Source organism: Micromys minutus (assembly GCF_963924665.1).
Source record: "Micromys minutus genome assembly, chromosome: X".
In the NCBI taxonomy this organism is placed as follows: Eukaryota; Metazoa; Chordata; class Mammalia; order Rodentia; family Muridae; genus Micromys; species Micromys minutus.
This window is the reverse complement of record NC_137970.1, coordinates 113,195,481-113,212,136: the sequence shown is the minus strand read 5'-3', so window position 1 is coordinate 113,212,136 and position 16,656 is coordinate 113,195,481. Positions and strand designations below refer to the sequence as shown.

The 16,656-nt window shown below is 39.3% G+C and overlaps 1 protein-coding gene across 1 annotated transcript; it reads left to right on the top strand.

Annotated features, from left to right (window-relative positions):
- Nucleotides 1–16,035: 16,035 nt before the first annotated feature.
- Nucleotides 16,036–16,215, top strand: LOC308416003 (small integral membrane protein 30-like; the record flags this gene model as incomplete). The annotated part of the gene is made up of 1 exon (XM_080911027.1): nt 16,036–16,215. One exon carries the CDS (start codon nt 16,036–16,038, stop codon nt 16,213–16,215), a length of 180 nt encoding a protein of 59 aa, XP_080767153.1.
- Nucleotides 16,216–16,656: the final 441 nt, after the last annotated feature.

The window sequence follows — 16,656 nt, the reverse complement described above, 5'->3', positions numbered from 1 at the left end:
AGAAGGCCGTGTAGCTGTTGACAAACTACCAGTGAGATTAGCTCTGTGTGTGAGGATCCATGATTCATTGAAGAATGACACCCCGGACTCAAATAGTATGTAAACACAATGTCTTATTCTGGGCTCTCATTAGCAAGATAGAGAGACAAACACGTAAGCTTGCAGGCCTGATTTAAAGTGTATTAAGGACTTCCATAGTAGGTGACCTCTATGTTAATCTGTAGAGTTCATCTTTATGGACATTCCACTACCTGGGTGTGCGAGCTAGGAACTTCCTGGGGAAGTCTGACAACTGTTGGCTGAGAAAGCACCTGAGGAAGTCATTGAGGAAATAGCTGAGGAAGTCTGGAAAGGCTGCTGACCTTGCCTCAGGCCAGGTGTCGGGATGCTCCTGAGTCATGGACTTGACCGGTTCTTGGAAACAGATTTAGGCCTAGTCTCCTGAACTGTCTATTTGAGCCTGTCATGGAATCAGCCTAGCCTTCTCATCTGTAGTGGACCATTTACCTGGTCTGTCACTCCAGTATCTTCAGCTAGAAAACAAAAGTAGCAATAACATTTATTACTCTAAAGAAAACCCAGTCCTCCTTGAGTTGTCAAGAAATTAGATAAAGTCATGAAAGTAGACAGTAAATTTGAATAGAATCTGTGGATTATAAGGAAATGTTGGACAAATGTCAGTTTCCTAGTTTTAACCTCAGTACAAAAGTAATACATGAGAATATTTTTGCCTTATAGAAAACACACAGAAAACCTCTGAAATGTGTATTTATCTAATAAGAATTATAAGAAAAGTATGAATAATTGAGAAATCTACATGAAAAATATATGAGAACTCTGTATTTTTTACTACTTTAATGTAAGTTTGAAATTATTTCAAAATAAGAAAATTTAAGAAGAAACAGTTGGAGGCACATGCTAAAATACTACATTAAAGAGTGAATTATCCACTTAATCAAACAAGTCTACTTTAAATATGACTACATTTAGCTCATTAACTACTTTGAGTGGTGAGAGAATAAGAAAAACCTATTTAAGAACATAAAGGATCTTAATATAATTGTAAGAGTCACTGTAAAACCATTGTTCTCCTCTTGACTAATTCTTTTCTAACCCCATCCCCCACCCCTACTCTACACTAAGGCCTTAGACGCAGAGTCTAACTATGAAGCCCAGGCAGGCCTGAAAGTCACTACATAGCTCATGATGGCTCCTGAAATTCTCTGTCTAGGCTGCTGTCTTTGAACTTACTATCCTCTTGCTTCAGCCTCCTGAGTACTGGGATTAGAAGCATGTGTCATGACATACAGCCTTTGATTAATTTCAAACTCTATAGAACGTTTCTAGGAACATTTTCAGAGGATAAAGTAAACTACACATGGTTCTACAGATCAGCTGTAGAATTATTACCCCTGAGCTGGCTTTCCTAAGGAATCAATTCTGCTACAAGACTAATTTTGAAGAAACTTCACAGTGGCTAAGGTAGGGCTTAAAACAAGGTCAGCTAACCTCAGTCCAATTTACAGCCTCCTTTCTCCTACACTCCTAGGATTTTTTTTTTTATAAAAAGAAATAACTTCTCAAAAATAAAATGTTCCCCCTAGAATGCTGTGGCAGCTACAGTGGGGAAAAAAAAAAAAAAAAAAAACCTCCCGAAGTCCCTCATAGAAGCTGTGGCTCACACTGAGAAGTAACAGTTAACTGTTTTGTTTGGAGAAGTGTTTGAGCCACTTCTTCCCCGCCTCCCTGAACCTGTCTACTCCTTGTAGTAAATCTCAAATAAAACAAAACTGATCAACCAGTCATGTCCAGAATTCACGTTGGAAGGACAAAAACATGAACACAAGAAAAGAAGAGAAAGCAAAATAAACAAAACCCACCAAAACAATAAACCGAGGAGCAGCATCACCAGAACCTCAGAGATGCTCTTCCAGCACACCATTCAAGCGAGCCATATTGCGAGGGAAACTCGAGTCTTTTTGTATAGGGGGAAAAAAATCTCTGTGAGAAATATGCACAGGAATCATTTCATTTCTTTGCATCTGCCCTCCTGGTGGGAGGTGTCAGGCCTGGGGTAGCCCATGAAGCTATAGGAAGCATATTACAGAGAGTTTAATTTATTCAAAGAAAATCAGAATCAACTAATCAGAAGGAAGGGGGAAACGCATTAATTAAACAGCTTTACTCATGCAGAAAAGCTGCCAGCGTGAGCATTTCAAATTACCTGGGCACACCTAATGCATTTGCATTTCCTCGGTAGAAATGTGCTCTGCCCTACAAAGCCATTTCATAATTCCATTTGAGCGCATAACAAAGGGCAATTGACAGCTAAGAACCACCTTCCACACTTGGGGGCTAGAGCCTTTTCCTAGGAATTTTTAGCTCTTGAAGAAATTCGCTTCTTGACTAGATGTAGAGAGAGGAAGTTTAAAGTCTTCTCTAAAGGAAAGGCTAAAAAAGAATCCCCCCCTCCTCCTTACCCCCCCCCCAACAAAGGAGGTGGGACCTTTACTGGCGGGAGGCTAACAGTGTTCTTTTGTTAGATATTAACATAAAATAAGGTCGTAGAAATGGGTGTCCATCAACAGAATTAGAAAGAGCTAAGTAAGTTTTAAGAACAAAGGGTTTACTTATTTAAATTACAGGAGTTGAGAAACAGCTGGGAATGCAATTTCTTTCCCAGAGTGGGGACAAAACAAAACAAAACAAAGCCCTTCAAAAACAGCTAAATGCAATTATGTTGCAATAAAACTTTATCATTTCAAAGTCGACGTATAATTCGAACTGAAACAACCCCACTGGCAATACTTAAGCACAGGTATTTACCTTCAGATTTTTCAATTCAGCTTATACATCAAGGAGCCCAGCATCTAATTTTGGCGTTTGTTGGGAAGAAAGTTTTCCACTGTGACATTTAAACACACCTTATTATCCAACGAGCACTGCCTGAAAATATTGTAAACACGCGTATGCTTTCTATTGCTGTCTTTTTTTTTTTTAAGGCACATTCTGAAATTGCATTTTCTACCAGAAAGTGTGCTACATTAAGTACTCTGAAATTTTGCGGGTGGAAAAACAAGGAGAAGAGAGGATCATTAGACAAGTTCAGAAGGAAAAGAACTCTGAAGACGGGAGATTTACCCAACTTTCTTCGGATTTGAAAACGCACGTTTGCTTACTCTCAAAGCAAGAAACAGTTTGTTAAACTACATTATCTGTCACATAGCAAAATCTAAATAAAATAGTCTCTACTTCGGCCTTCAAACGTCTTATCTGAGAAGTTGAGATTGAGCTTTTGAGCTGACTGGATATCCTTGACCTACTTGTAGAAAATGCAGCCTAAAAGTTTACTACACTAGACAAGGTTGCGATAAAAACAATCAAGGGTTAGCTGCTAACACCTCTGTAGGGCGTTTCCACTGGATGGAAGAGGCTAATACATAGAAGTAGGTGGGAAGTGAATGCACACTGAAAAAGCCTGACCCAACTCTTCACTCGCCTAGATTATAAGGGTTTTTGGAATCTCGGTGGCTGGCTTTCTCTCCACACTGTCTTTTATGCAGTTCTTCCGTTGTGTATTTGTTTTTTTTATGTTTTCCTGACTGCAGCGATCCTCTGCTGTGGAGTACCGTTCCCTGAATCCCTTCTTTGCTGTCATCCTTTGTGGTAGAACACTGGCAAGGATTGGCAGTTTCTGAAGCTAACTTCAGCCAGTACAAACACCTCCCAAACAGCTTAGCTGCACTGTTTATCAGCTCCACCAGGCTTCCATGCCTAAATGCTTTCCACAAGGAAGACACTAGAAATAAGATGATTGGGGAGATAGACATAGGAAATAGGAATGATGGTTTGAATATTCACTCTGAATTATCTTGATAAAAGTAACTGCAAAGGCCTGTCATTGACCTGATAGTTGCCTGCACATTCTGTAAAGCTATGCATGAAACATAATAATATTTCCATAGAGCAAAACAACAAAAGATGTAAACCGCCCTTTCGCCCTTTCAGTTGCAAATATAGTTCATTTATTTCATTGGGGTTTTTTTTTTTTTCTTTAAAAAAAAAAAGGTAAATTGTTTTGTTGACGTTGTTAACTGTCACCAAATATTTCTCATAAAACTTTTTAAAAATGAGACAAGGCTAAATAACATTAGGGGTAAAGTCATACTTCATTCCTTGAGGTTGAAAAAATCAGGAAAGGACTTTCACCAAGTCATCCTTGACTAGAACATGGCATTTAAATGAACTCAAGTGCTTGAGGTACTTTAACACCCCTACAGGAATATATAATGCAGTAAAAAATAACACTATGCATTTAAGAGTCTCAACAGGACTTTCTGGAAAGCCCTGAGACACAAATATATATCAAATGATAACCATATTTTTCTTTAATTTCACAATAAATATTTGATTTAACAAATGAGATGTTTTGCTTATTTCCAAAGGACAAAGTAGGTAAAGACACTCAGTAACTGGACTGAGTAAATGTTAATCACTAGTCCAGAAGTGATCTAAAGAACAGAGAGGACCACCAAGTTGGGGAAGAAGAGAAAGTAGAGAAAAGGCAGAGAAGAGGAGGAAGAGAAAAATTGGAACCACGTATTTGGTTATCTTACTCAACTCTTTTAGAAGAGTCAACTGAAAAAAAAAAAAACTTCTGAGTTAAGGAACATTATCTTTGTTGTTATTTTAGGCAGGGCCTCAATGTGTATCTTTCACTGGCCTGGAACTAACTCCTCTGGTTAAAGAAGTTGGCCTTGAACTTACAGAGATGTATCTGCCACCTTAGTGCTGGGATCAAAGGCATACAGCAACAACACTGACTAGATACAGTTATCTTTTTTTTTTTTTTTTTTTTTGGTTAGGTGCTTGGATTTATGAGATAGGGTTTCTCTGTGTAACCTTAGCTTCCTGGCTGTCCTAAACTCACTCTGTAGACCAAGCTGGCTTTGAACTCAAAGATTTGCCTGCCTCTGCATCCCAAGGGCTAGCACTAAAGGCATGTACCACCACTGCCCAGCTTGTCTTAGTTAAGGGTTTTACTGCTGTGAACAGATACCATGACTAAAGCAACTCTTATAAAGGACAATATTTAATTGGGTTTGGATTACAGATTCAGAGGTTCAGTCCAGTATCATCAAGGTTGGAACATGACAGCATCCAGGCAGGCATGGTGCAGGAGGAGCTGAGTGTTTTACATCTTCATCTGATGAAGGCTGCTAGCAGAGTACTGGCTCTAGGCAGCTAGGATGAGGGTATTTAATCCCATGCCCACTAGGACTAGGGTCTTATAGGGCACACCCACAGTGACACATCTACTCCAACAGGACAACAACTCTGTTTTGGGGGGAGCACAACTCTTAACAGTGCCATTCTCTGGGCCAAATATATATAAACCAACACAAAGCCCAAAGTGGGACCTCTGGATACAGTTTGTTATCATAAAAAGCAATCATTGTTCATAGACAGGTGGACAACAAAACTTACTAGGCACAAAACATGGTTCTGCTGTGCCTTTTTTGTTTTAAAATAATTTTTAACGTTTGAGATTACAAACATACAATATTAATTACATCATATTCCCCTCGCTTTTCTACCTCCAAAACTTCCCATTGTTTTTCTTTCAAATTCATAATTTTTTTCTTTGATTGTTGTTATAAACACAATGAGTGTATGTGCACGAGCACATGTGTGTGTGCTTTGTTCTCATAGAATAGGAGAACAACATCAGAAATGGAAGTACACAGATGCAAGATGAGAAATGAAAGGGTGCACAATGTTGCTGTAACTTCACAGATATTGTGTGTGTGTGTGTGTGTGTGTGTGTGTGTGTATTATGTATTCCTAAATACATAAATACAACCTGCTCAGTCTATATGTTACTTGTATATAATTTTTCAAGACTGATCATTTATTTGGTACTGAATAATCAACTGGTAAAAGCTTAACTGGGGAAGACTATGTTTTTTCCACTTTCAGCATATATATATATATATATATATATATATATATATATTGAAATACACACACATATATGGAGCTCTCATGGCTTTTCTTCCATCCACACTGGCATGTCTTTTATTGTTGTCTTTGTTTGGATCAGACTCAGACAGGCATGAATCTTAGAGCGAACCTACAGCAACCGCTTTACTAAACCGGCATAATCCTACATTCTAAACATTTATCCTTTTACCTACAGATAAATGTAGTCCTCACTTTTCACCAAAGAAATTTCTTTTAGCAACAGAGACCTCTTCAGAAACCCACAACTGATAAAAAATCAGCACTGTGGAGCCCTGTGCCAGTGAATACACCTCCTACAAAACACCTCCTACACTTCAGGCTCAGACATCACTGACAAAGACCAGTGGAAATATTGCCAAAAAAAAAAAAAAAAATTGCTGTGAGGTTTTGTCTCCTAGACATGCCAGAAGCAACATTCATGACGTCACAGCAACATGGCGTGCCTTTCATTTATCATGTTGGTATGTGCTCACTTCTGTCTCTGAAGTTGTTCTCTCAGCCTATGAGAACAGAACAGGTGAGGAGACTGTTGGTATAGGCAGCCTGGCACTTGGCTTTGGCAGCTGTAAGCCTTGATCTTGTCACCTAGCCAAGTTAGTCCAAAATCGTGTTCTCTCTTTATCTGGCCGTAGGTTTTTGAAGTAGGCAGCAGGATTCATGGAACATTCTGAGGCAGGACAGACTGCAGAACAGTGGCTCAGAAGGCAGCTCAAATGACATAGTGATCTGGGGACTGAGGTCCTGCAGAGAGACCAGAAGAGGCCTGGTAAAGGTGCAGAGTGTGTTGCAGTGAATATTCATGATGTTGGGACACTGGGTTAAGTACCAAGGACAAGGCCTACTGTGTGCTGAAGATAGCAGAGCCAGAGAAGTGGTACTGCCAAAAACCCTTTGGAAGTCACGTGACCTCCAGGGCTGGGAAGTGAATCCCCAAATGACAGGGTTAAAAGAGTTAATAGGAATGAAACAGGGTTGGAAAACTAAAAAGCCTATCCTGGTGAATTAAAAGCAAGATAATTAGGGGCCAGCAACCTGTAGTCATGTATGTTTTTAAATGAGAAAGAGGAACAAGAGAGGGACAGTTTTGGGTGTTTTCTTTTGGAGAGAAGAACTTCAAAAAGAAAAAACAAAATTGTGATCCATTGAAATGTCTATCTTGACTCTATTTGCTTCAAGGTCTAGGAATTGGCCTTGGGAATCTTGACATAAAGTCACTTGTGTTGGCTGCGGTGCTACCCACCTATGATCTTAACACTAAGAAAACTGAGGCATTAGATTTGAGTTTGAGGTCAGCATAGGCATACTACAAGAAAATTCCAAGACAGTGGATCTTGTCTCAGAAAACAAACATACAAAACAACAACAGAGACAGGGCCTTCCTGTTGCCCTGCGATAAAAGACAGTGGATCTATCTTAACATAGATTGAAACAATCCAAGAAGATATCTCTTAAGATTGGTGCAAGTTATCAGCACAACTCCCTAATATTCGTTCAGAGAGGCGATAATACATATTTTCATTTAGAAACATATAAACCTTGCTGTATACCTGAATCCTGATTGAAAGAGATAGTTAACCATATCCATTGATACAGGTAATGGTATATAATAATATGCTAGTTCCTGTATATAGCTAGTTATACTATCTAATGGTTTCCTTAATCAGTGCAGAAATGGGTTCAGAGATACCAGGAAATAAGGATCTAAAAACTGTTTCAAAGGGGTTGGATCATATCTGACAAGGACAGAGGTAAAGCTTCTGGCCATTTGACTCTTGGTTCTTCAAGTTCTTTTTATGTGTGTAGAGTTTTGTGCTCCACTTTTCCAGAACATAGGGACTGGCGTGGGATATAAAGCTTTAATGAGCACCCAAGAGACTCTATGATCAAGTGGTTTACTTCTGCCTTCTGCAGTAAAATTAATTCCTTGGCCTGACTCAGTCAATAAAGGAATGTCAAGCCAAGGAGTCATTTCAGTTACTAATCTTTTTTATTTTTATTATTTATTTATTTAGGTAACAGGACTCAGATCAAACCAAAGACCTCACACATTCCAGGCAAGAACTTAACCACTGAGCTGCTGACCTCAGCTATCAACATGTCTACTCAAGTATGTAATCAGCCTAGTCATTCAACATGAAGGCAGTAACTAGTGAATAAATTGCTTACAAGCCAAGTGAATGTATAATATTCATTTGAAGTCCTGCAAGGGGTAATATGGACAGGATGAACTTCCTGAGCTAGCAAAGACCCAATTGCCATTTAGTTGATATTTTCTCATTTATACATATATGTTCTATGTAGTGGGATGCAAGCCAAAGGCTCAGTAGAAATTGCACATCTGATCCAATGTACAATCCATCTGAAAATTTATTGGTGTTCTTTTGTATCTGCTTCTCCTGTTCAGATTCCTGGGCATTTGTCTAAATGTCAGTGCCATCAGTCAGAGAGAAAGGCAGCATTAGAAACTGGTGGAAATGAAGTGCAGTGATATATTTTCATATTTAACCCTTTTCTCAACACTAACATTCCTAGAGGTATAGTACCTGTCTCCTTGGTACACACCAGACAGTGGACAAGGACAATTTTATTGTAGGAATGTGAATAGCCCATAACGGGGTACCAATTATCTGCTCACTGGCAGAAAGAATACTAGAAGACGTTAAACTCTATGGGATTTTCAGATTGTACCAAATTATAGGAGGCTCCAAAGATATATTTGGAGTCAGTGTAAATAGTGGCTCTTTGGACGGACTTTACAGTGGGCAACTTGTTCCTCAGGTGTTTCATGTGGGTAAACTATGGCATAGTTAGTTATTAAGTTTTCTCGAACATTCCCTCATAGCCTCATAGGAGCTGCCAGAGAGTGGTGGGGAGAGGAAGGGAGGGAGGGAGGGAGGGAGGGAGGGAGGGAGGGAGGGAGGGAGGGAGGGAGGGAGGAGAGCAGGCAGAAGAATAGGAAGAAGAGGGGAAGGAGGAGAAGGAAAAGCAGTAAGTATGGGTGTCTCATGAGTATGAACCTGTTTCTTTCTGTTTTATTTTAGTAATTTTATTTTATTACTTATTAGTTTACTTACATTTTATAGACTAAGTCTTACTCTGTAGACAAGACTAGCCTAGTGTTCTCTGCATAGCTCAGGATAGCCTTGACTTTAGAGAAATCTTTCTGCCTAGATTTCCTAAGTCCTGGGATGATGGGCATGAGCCACCATGCTTAGGTATTGAAACCATTTCTACAGCTGCAAGATAATAGTCGAATGGATCTGTCTTCTGGTGGACAAAGAAGGGACTAGGTAGATTGTAAGTGTTGCAATGATTCATAATGATGGAAAGATTGATTTAAAAGCCCTGTTCAGATGTAGTCTATCTTTACAGCATCGTAGGGTGGTACTGTCTTGGGAATTTGTTAAATATACAGGATGGGAAACACCGAGGTAAGTAGGGGGACTTAATTCAAGAGTACTAGTATTCTCACAGTGGCAGCTGCATATACCTGTGCAATATTTGAGGCAACAGTGTCCAACTGACATGAACATATACTATGATCTGCATTTAAGAGGCAAAACATCCAGCATATGGGAGGAAGAGGCAGATAGATCTCTGTGGGCTCAAACCCAACCTGGTCTATATGGTGAGTTTCAGGTCACCCAGGAATACTAAGTGCAATATAGGTAGACCGAATTGAAAAACATTCCAAGTGTAAAATACATACCAGATATTGAAAGTATAGGATAAGAAATAAGGTAAATAAATTGTTTCACTATTCATTCCACCTATTTCCTTTTACTCTTAAAGAGAAAATTTGCATCACCTGCCTTTTGTTGCAACTAGACACACTTGGACTAGAAATCTCACCAAAGGACTTTATATCCTCAGTGCTCTTGAGAGGTTGCTTCTGATATTCATTTGTTGAGACTCTTTTTGCATTCTACCTGCCTCAGTGTTTGGAGATAGGGTACTCTTGTTTTAACAAGCAATAGGAGACTGACTTTGGGGGGAAGATATTTTGTCTGTAGACTGAAGAGGGATCTGGAGAAAGAGCTAGGGAAATTTGGAGCACATCACAGGACTCCAGGAAAAGTGAGATGCTTCCTGACTAAGGTTGTGGCTGTAGAGACGGAGAAGACAGACATCTCAATCTTATGGCTATTAGAAACAGTTAAGAAAACAGAGCATGCATGAGTATGTGAGTTTTTAACAATGGCAGAGTATGGTTATCCCTCTGAAACAAATGGGTAACAGCCAATTTATGGAGTAATAATGAATTACTGTTTTAGCATTTCATTTTGAACTAATTAGATTTGCATAAATACCACAAATTGTTCACTGAGTACAAAACACTCTTTACCAACTTTCCTTACATCTTAAAATATGGAATCAGCTTTATTTTCTTATCAGAAAACCATACACAGTGTTTATCACCTAATTACCTTTCTATGATAGCCCATTCAATTAGAACTTTTTACTAGCATATAAATTCCAAAGAAGCTGAAATTTTTCTGTTTTCTTGACTGCTACATTGTCAAGAAGCTGTCTAGCTTTTATGAAATAAGAGCAAATGATATATGGTAAATCCTAGTTTCATACTTATTTAATAGTATTGAATATGAATCTGAAGTAGGAATTTCTGGTTTCATTGGACTGTTATGTCATGTGATGTTTTTCTGGAAGCTGTCTCATGAGAAGATGTATTGTTGAAACAAACAAGTGAGAGGATGTTTTACTGAGAACAGATAAATGGTGATTTTCTGGAAGTTGTCTGGTGAAAGGGCATGAGATATTTTGCTGGAATGGATGTTTGAGAGGACATGTGGTGTTTAGAAAGAGTGTAAGTATCACCCAATAGACAGTGGATGATGCTCTAACCTCGGTTCACCTTGCTGGTATTTTGGGGCTTTGCTGACACTATTCTTCACTGATGATGCTCTGGCATTGGTTTGTCTTGCTGTTTTCACCAATCTTGTTGTGACTTCATAGAGAGAAACACACCAAAGACTCCTGCAGAGAAGCAAAGCCTGACAGTTTCTTTTGGACTGAGCCACTGCTGCTGATTCATGTTTGGTGTTTTGCTAGTGGATTTGACTGCTGATAATAAATATTGAAATTGCCCCCAAAGAGCTATTTCTAAACAGGTCTATGCCCCCTGCTCTTGTCCTCTTAGCCATCTTCCTCTTGTACCTTTGGTTGGTGGCTATAAGGGAGGTTAAAGTGATCAAGAACCATTATTAAAGTAAGTTTTTGAAAAATATAAACCTATATGTGACCATAAAGTAAATATTGCCAAAAAGTATTACCAAATTCTCCAAGTTAAGACTATGTACTGGAGACTTTCTCATGAGCTATAGACTCTGTACAGCAGCCATAGATCATTCAAAAATATTTTTCTAGAACTTTCTTAGTACTTTTATGATGGAAGGTCCAATCAGTGCAGAATCAGGTCTAGACTCTTTCCTTTCAGCTGACACACTTCTACATGCTTTATCTATCTCTTTGAGTAGTAAAATTAGTAAATAGAAGAAATGTCTAATACTATCTTTAATATAATACCTTATTATATACAGAGTAATGCTAAACATTCAGAAATAGAATGTGTAATAAAACATCAAGAACCCATAGAATGCAAACATTGTGTATATATAATGCTTTTTCCTTTCTTTTTTCTTTAAGATACCTGATGTGCTAAGTGTGGTCAGTCTCATATAGCCCTATTGTGATTAAGCTAGAAGCATCGATTAGAACAAAGGTAAGAATACTCAATAAGAATATGGTCCTTAGGACGAGAACTTGGAGATAGTGGAGGGGTGGGGGTTAGATAGATAGGAAAATCAATTTTTCAAGTGGTTCATAAACCGCGTTCTGCATCTCTCCTAACAACATGTAATAAAGGGAAAGTAACACACATTTTTATTGTTTAGAAATGAATGAAATTTTCAATCTGTTTCAAATGAGCAGCAATTTCTCCCCTTCCATTAGTACTCTGGAGACCACAAGGCCTTCTCTTTTGTCTCTTCTGGTTGCTTTGAATGGTGATCAGCAATGTATGATCAGCCAAGTGGCATTAGCTCTAATGCTGTCATCATATGCCAGCCAGAGGGAATGTGAAAGGGGAAATGGGATTTGTACCTACAAATGCCATCTCGATTAATAAATATCTGAGTCACACCAGGACAGAACAAAATCTGTCTTTCTCTTCCTGCGTGCACCATGCCTTTTCAGTGTTGATACCTATATAATAAACCCTCTCTTTGAGCCTGTTATGTTTCCAAGCATCTTACAGACAGATCAAACTTCCCCTAAAGGGTCATATTAATCACTGTTTCATATACCGATATAAGAAATGCATTCTAACATGCCTTTGCAAAGCTATAATTCAAATGATTACCTCATGTGCTTCAAAGGGGAGTCAGGTGGTGTCCTCTTTCCATAGCACTCAATTTCATGACACTTTGCAAAACTGCTCTGTATGATGTCTTCCCCCAAGAGTAGCAATATCATAGCCATACCGTTCTAAATTTGGGCCTGCAGCAATGACAGACATTGAATGAGTGCTTTCCTGTGCTATGGGGAAGAAGCAGGAGTTCAGCAAACCTTTCCAGCTTTAAGTGCTAAGTCCCTTGAAGCCCATTTGTTCCTTTTACCTGTGCAAATGGCTACCCTTTAGCTGCAACAGGAACTTCCCACCCTTGGCTGGGGTTTGAATATGTTTTACAATAATCATTTTCATCACTGGGGAGAAAAACGGATAGCATGTGTTTGGAGAACATACCCTTATGTGTGTACCTTTATGCGTTATTATTTTCCTTTGTACTATCTGTCTCAAGGAGGCAAGATGACAGTGGAGAGATGGGTATGCAAATCCAAGGTCCCCCAGAAGCTACCTTTGTGACTTTTGTCATGCGCCATTAAACACTCCACATGTAAGTGTATTGATCTGAAAGATATTTACTATCATATATTTGACAATTAGAATTTCTTGTTTGCTTGCTTGTTTTGAGACAGGGGTCTTCTGTGTAACCCTGGCTGTCCTGGAACTTGCTCTGTAGACCAGGCTGGCCTAGAACTGAAAACTGCACACCTGCCTCTGCCTCCTGAGCGCTGGGGGTAAAGGAGTGTGCCACCGTCGCCTGGTTTAGAATTTTTCATTTTGGTATGATGTTAAATGAATTACAACTTGTCATAGCAATCAGCTGATGATATTCCCCTGTGGAAAGTAGATATTTTTTGACTACAGTAAGAACTTCCTGCACTTAGTTAGCTCTTGTTTTTGTTTTGTGATCTATCATTCTTCTCAAAAGATATCTCAAGTATCTCAGGCAACGTAGCTGACAATGACACTGAACTTGCTGACCCTTCTGTCGTTGCCTCCAGAGCACTGGATTACATACAGTTGCATGCCACTATGCCCATTTTATGTAATGATGAAAATGGAGCCTAGGACTTCATTCATGCTAGACAAAAACATTCTATCAACTGTGTTTCCCCCAGACCCTCAACTAATTTATGTTGTCAAAACAAATATTATTGAAATTAGTTATTTCTTCTCAGAAAATTTAAAAAAAAAAATTACCTTAGTGGTAGAATATTTGATTGTCATGCACAAGGTCCTAAACACATACTCATGAGTATACATGTGTGTGTGTGTGTGTGTGTGTGTGTGTGTGTGTGTGTTTTGAAAAACATGTATGTGTGTGTGTGTGTGTGTTAACCTAAGCAGCAAAAATATTCTCAAGCATTTAAATAGAAGCAGTCACTAAAGTTACTCAGTGGACTATTTCAATAAAGCTTAGGAATCATAAATGTATACTGACCCCTTAACAAGCTAAATGGGAATGTATCTTGGCACATGGTTTATGGTTTAAGGAGAGACAGCCCACCCTGACACAGGAGGAATGGTGATATGTGGCTCTGTGACAACTCTTTGTATATGGTATCCATCAGAAAGTAGAAAGGTCAGGCTGCATCACAGCTTTCCTTCACCTCAACTCTATAACTATATGTACATATACATGGCATAGACATATGAATATACATGCTAGGGCCATTAGGACTATGACAAAATCATTCAACCTTCCAAAAGTGTGCCACCAGCCATGGACAAAATATTCAAACAAATGAGCTCGTGGTGCACATCCCATATTCAAACCGAGGAAAATAAATATCTATAAATATCCAGGAATATAATGCCACTACAAAAAGCAACACTAAATTTTAGACATCTTTAAAATATAATCTGGGTGCAGGTTTTGGACAGGCCAGTCTGAATCTAGTAGGCAACCTGACCTTCTTGCCCTCTTAAGTAGCTGGAAGTACGGGAGGATGTCACCACGTCCAGCCCACACTCAAGTTTTATTTTCAAGGACTGTATTTGGACATCTTCACTGATTCCTTGTGTTCAGAGGACATCCTTATGAAACAATGTGCAGACTAGCTTCAGAGACATTCATGTACTTAACCCACACTCTGAGGAACACTGATCTCACTGATCTGTATACAATATAAGAAGTCCTATATCCAGTATGTTTAGTCATAGAAACCAACTTAAAAACTTCGTTGGGAGCTTCAGAATACCTGATGATGAAATTCACCAGGTACACTAAATAAAAGCTAGGATCTTTGCCACCTTTCCCATTGTGTCAGCACCATCCACACTCATCCAAACTGTAAGCAAGCAAGCATATCTGTACTTTCCATATTTCCACAGAATACGTTCTACTTCTTTCCCTACCTGGCTTTCTACAAGGATGGTGAACGTGCCCTGTGTAGCTAGAGCCACTAAAACTGCTTGAACTTCAAATGTCCAAATCTGAAATACAGAGGGTAGGGATAGGGTAGTCTCTCCTGGTTTTCAACTTCTGGAAAAGCCACCTCTCTCAATAAGTTTCTGTGGTGGTTTGAAGAAAAATGGCTCCATAGACCCATAGGGAGTGGCACTATTAGGAGGTGTTGCCTTGTTGGAGGAAGTGTGTCACTGGGGGTGGGCTTTAAGGTTTCAAATGCTCAAGCCAGGTCCAATGTCACTTGCTATCTGAAGATCCATGTACAGAACTCCCAGTTCTTTCTACAGCACCATGTTGTCCTTTATAAGACATACTGTGGTTGTCTTGAATATTTCCCATCATTCACCGAGAACTGGCATCTGGACACTATCTGAATTCATAGAGCTTGAGTTGGCACAGTGACCCAGCATCTTACCAGCTGCACTCCTTGGATTGCTCAACTCTCACAGTCATGTTCTAGACAGCACTGTCTTCTAGAACACGCTTCACATTTAAATCATAACTTATTTAGACCATTTTTGGATAGCTTATTCTTTGCTGGGTCATTTTGAAGGATTTTGCGAATATATCTGTGTTCTAGAAATATCTTGAAAGCAGATGCGTTCCTCATCCTGCAAGTAAAATCACTGTCTAGCACATAAAAATATCCACGTCTAAATGGACATACACGTGAGAAATGGTGAGTATGAAGAGCCCTGTATTATGTATTTGAGGACCATGTAAAACTGAATGAAAATGGATTCTGACTCAAGGAAAGCAGACTAGTAAAAAGGCAAGAAAAATGAATTCCAAACTCAGTTTCAAAAAGGCAGGCCCCATGTGTGGGATAAGTATAGTTTGGTGAGTAGAGTATTTGTCTAGATGAATCCCTGGGTACTATCACCATCTTGATGGGGCATGCCTGTCATTGCAACACTGGAAGGAGGGTGCAAACAGGAAAAACAGATGTTCAAGTTCATCCTTGGCTACATAGCCAGTTTGAATTTTTGAGTAAAAATGTAAGTTTAATTAAAATATAACTTTAAAAAGAAAACATGAGTCTGACGACACCGCCCTGCTCTCCATTCCTGTAACGGCTGCTTTCGGTAAGGCTGTGTCACGAGTAACCTCTTAGCCTCAGCATCCGGAAGTTCCAAAGAGAATATTTCAAGTTGGATAGAATTTTACATATACCATTTTTTTTTTTTTTTTTTTTTTTTTTTTTTTTGGCAAGTTCAGCCCTCCAGATCCTAACATCATGAATTCACTTTCCACACAACTGATCTTAGTCCTCACTCCACTGCTTCTGATGCTGCCTGTTGTTGAAGCAGTCGAAGCTGGAGATGCGATTGCGCTCTTATTAGGTGTGGTGCTCAGCATCTTGGGCATCGGCGCCTGCCTGGGGATATACGCCAGAAAGCGCAATGGACAGATATGACTTGGAAGGACTCTTCTGAATAAAACTTCAGCCTGACCATTGTGCTGAAAATCCTTGTGCTGTTGAGGCCAAACCCAAGATTTGATCTTTCCTCATTGAGGGTTACAGTTGGCTGAGAGTTAACACAGTCAGTTAAGGGGATGCTTTCATGTCCTTACTTGTTTCTCCTAGGATGGGAGCAGATGGGGGTGGAGGGGGACTCTTAACAACCAAGAGTACACCAATAATATGGCCCATGCTTTGTATTTGCTGCTTGGGAAGAGGCCAAAGTGAGAGGGCTTAAGTCTGCATAAGTATTAGTTCACACTTTCAAACTGTCAAAGCACATGAAATCGGAAGAAGGATGTGTTTGCTCAGAAGCTAGTAAATCTACATTGTTATTATAATCACTGCCTCTTTCATTCTGGGTCTCTCTCTCTCTCTCTCTCTCTCTCTCTCTCT